The sequence below is a fragment of the Alligator sinensis genome, unplaced genomic scaffold, assembly GCF_000455745.1.
Source record: "Alligator sinensis unplaced genomic scaffold, ASM45574v1 scaffold1630_1, whole genome shotgun sequence".
NCBI classification, from domain to species: Eukaryota; Metazoa; Chordata; order Crocodylia; family Alligatoridae; genus Alligator; species Alligator sinensis.
The window spans coordinates 936-3,607 of NW_005843740.1; the positions used below are offsets into that span (position 1 = coordinate 936).

General features: G+C 55.4%; 1 protein-coding gene across 1 annotated transcript; it reads left to right on the forward strand.

Moving 5' to 3' along the window:
• Positions 1 to 234: 234 nt before the first annotated feature.
• On the forward strand, positions 235 to 2,672 carry LOC102383101 (DLA class II histocompatibility antigen, DR-1 beta chain-like; the record flags this gene model as incomplete). The annotated part of the gene is made up of 4 exons (XM_014527630.2): positions 235 to 425; positions 609 to 719; positions 2,208 to 2,231; positions 2,612 to 2,672. Coding segments are annotated over 4 exons (340 nt in total), but the record flags the coding sequence as incomplete, so codon positions are not given.

The following is a 2,672-nucleotide window of genomic DNA, read 5'->3' on the forward strand; positions in this document are numbered from 1 at the left end:
CTGCAGATTTGACTTACACATTTGCTCGGAAAGTGCTCTTACCGTATATCTCAGTTAAGATTCACATTGCACAGCCCAGTTACCTGTTCTTGAGGAAAAGAATGTGTGCTGATAGAGGAATCATTCTTTCTCCCAGCTCATTCTCTCCATCTCTTTCCCCCCCAGTGAAGCCCAAGGTGAAAGTCTCCCCAACAAAATCAGGGCACACTGGTTTGCTCTGTGATGGGGTTTTAGTGGGACAGAGGTCAAGTGGTTGAAGAACGGGCAGGAGCAGACGGCCGGAGTGGTGTCCACGGAGCTGATGCAGAACGGAGACTGGACCTTCCAGATCCTGGTGATGCTGGAAATGACCCCCCGGAGCGGGGACGTCTACACCTGCCAGGTGGAGCACAGCAGCCTGCCGGGGTCCATCACCATGCACTGGGGTAAGAGCCTGGGAATCTTGGAGCAGCCCCTGAGATCTTGGTGGTGGGGCTCTCGCTCTGTGTAGTCCCTCAAATGCTGTCTGGGGTCAGAGCCCCTACCCCACCCCAGGAGCAGGGGCAGGGGTGTTAGCAGGATGCAGGAGCCCAGACTGAACCCTCCCCCTCTGGCTCCTGTCCCCACAGAGGCTCAGGCAGACTCAGCCAGGAGCAAGATGCTGACGGGGGTCGGGGGCTTTGTGCTGGGGCTGATCTTCCTGGCGCTGGGACTCCTCGTCTACCTGAGGAACAAGAAAGGTGAGGGGCACGGCTGGGGTGCTGGAACCAAGGCGTTGTTGGGGCAAAATGCTTGGTCTGTAGGTCTGTCTGCAGGCTCCACTCCCTCTCAGACCCCAGTATGAGCTGCCCTGGAGTCTGGCAGGGGACTCCCAGTTTCTCACCTCCTGGGGCTGGGGCTGGATCCCACTGTCCCTCCCTCCTCTAAGGGGCAGGGCAGAGCAGGGGCCGTGGGGAGGCAGAGCAGCCACTGCCTTGACTCTGGGCATTTCCTCTCCTCTGCTTCAGGGCAGCGACCCTGGTTTCGGAGGTGCCAGTCCCAAGGGGGTGGGGGCACTTGGGTTTACTCCACTGTGGGACTTCAGAGGACTGAGGTATCAGGGGGGCTTTCTGTCCCAAATCTCTCTCCTCTGTCCTGTTGCTCGTCTGCTGAGACAGAGCAAGGTTTTCCCCTGGCAAAAATTATTCTCTCACCAGACCTTAATTTCAGCTTCCCTTGTCTCTGACCTTGTTGCTCCAGCAGAGGACACTTTGCCAGCTGGTGGGTCAGACTGATTTTGTTCACTGCAATGTAATGTAGATCCTCAGCCCTGCAGGTGTGAAAGGCCTGCAGGTGTCAGTTGTTCTGGTCTCACCCCTGGCCCACCCAGTCACGGAGGGATGTTGGACAGGGGAAGGATTGTCTCACCTACAACAGACCCAGGGAGAAAATGTCCCCCTGCATTGTGAACAGCAGAGGGGAGAATAACAGACCTTTCCTGGAGGCAGGAGATGAGGAGCAGCAGCAGAAAGGAGAAAGCACTGCTCCTGGCTCTGCTCCCTGTGAGGCCCGTGCAGCTTTGACACTTATCTGGGAACTAGGGGAAGCTGCTCGTACCATATTTCTCACATATAATGCTCACTGCAATTTCCAGCAGGTGGGTTTTGTTTACTATTTTGAGGAAAAGTGTCTGTGGTATGAAAGGCTAGTATATTTTTTCTGGCATCCATGCTTATCAGAATCAGTGTCCTTATGGCTGACACCCCTCACCACCTCCTTCGTCCCTAAATTTTCAATTTTTGTTTTTGGCAGAAAAGAAAAACATAGCAAGGGCTCCTCCAAAATGTGCACAGCCATGCTCTGGTCTAGGGCTGTTCCTGACACTTGATTCTGCCCATGTCTCCCTGCCTGTCTTGGGTCATGTAGTGAAGATGCAGACACACCTTCCTAGCTGATACTGTGGCTCACACAAGTGTGACCCTGCTTGAATTCATCCTCGCTGAATGTTGTCTGGAAATAGAGACCAAGCACAGAGTAGTGAATCCAGTTCAGGGAAATATCTACACGTGCACACAGTGAATCCCTATATCCAGCCCTGTTTGGGTGAGACTGTGATTTAGTTTTATAACGGGGTGTTGCGGGGCCCCTAATGGGGTCTGCTCTGCACCTCAGGGCTGGGGTAGGATCTCTGATCTCTCAGAGGGGCTGCATCTGGTGAGACTCTCACCATGTTTCTCCTTGTTTTCCAGGCCGCCCCGTTCCCCAGCCAACAGGTAATTTCCATCTCAGTCTACCCCTACGAAGCCCCCTCCCCCTCAGGGACCACAGGCTGTACAGGGAGTCCATGGAGCAGCTGCCCCTGCCCTTTCACCCCAACACTTGCCCAGCCCAACATGGGTGGGAACTGGAACGTGGAACATTTGCAGTGAGGAAGAGGAGGAGTCTCCATCTCCCTCATTAGTGCCATTTGGGCCAAACCTAGAGCTACTCCCAGGGTCAGAGCATCCTGGGCCCTACAAAAGCATCTCCCCACCCGGAGGCTCCAGACACACCTCTAGAGAGGCCGTGGCGCCTGTCAGATCCCCCCCCTGTGGCCCTTCCCCAGTGCCGCTAGTCCCTGCCCTGTGCTGATGTCTCCCCTCTCTCCCTGCAGGGCTTCTCAGTTAGATCCTGCAGCTTCGGGGCCTGCATTGCCCAGCGTGATTCTCCAGCCC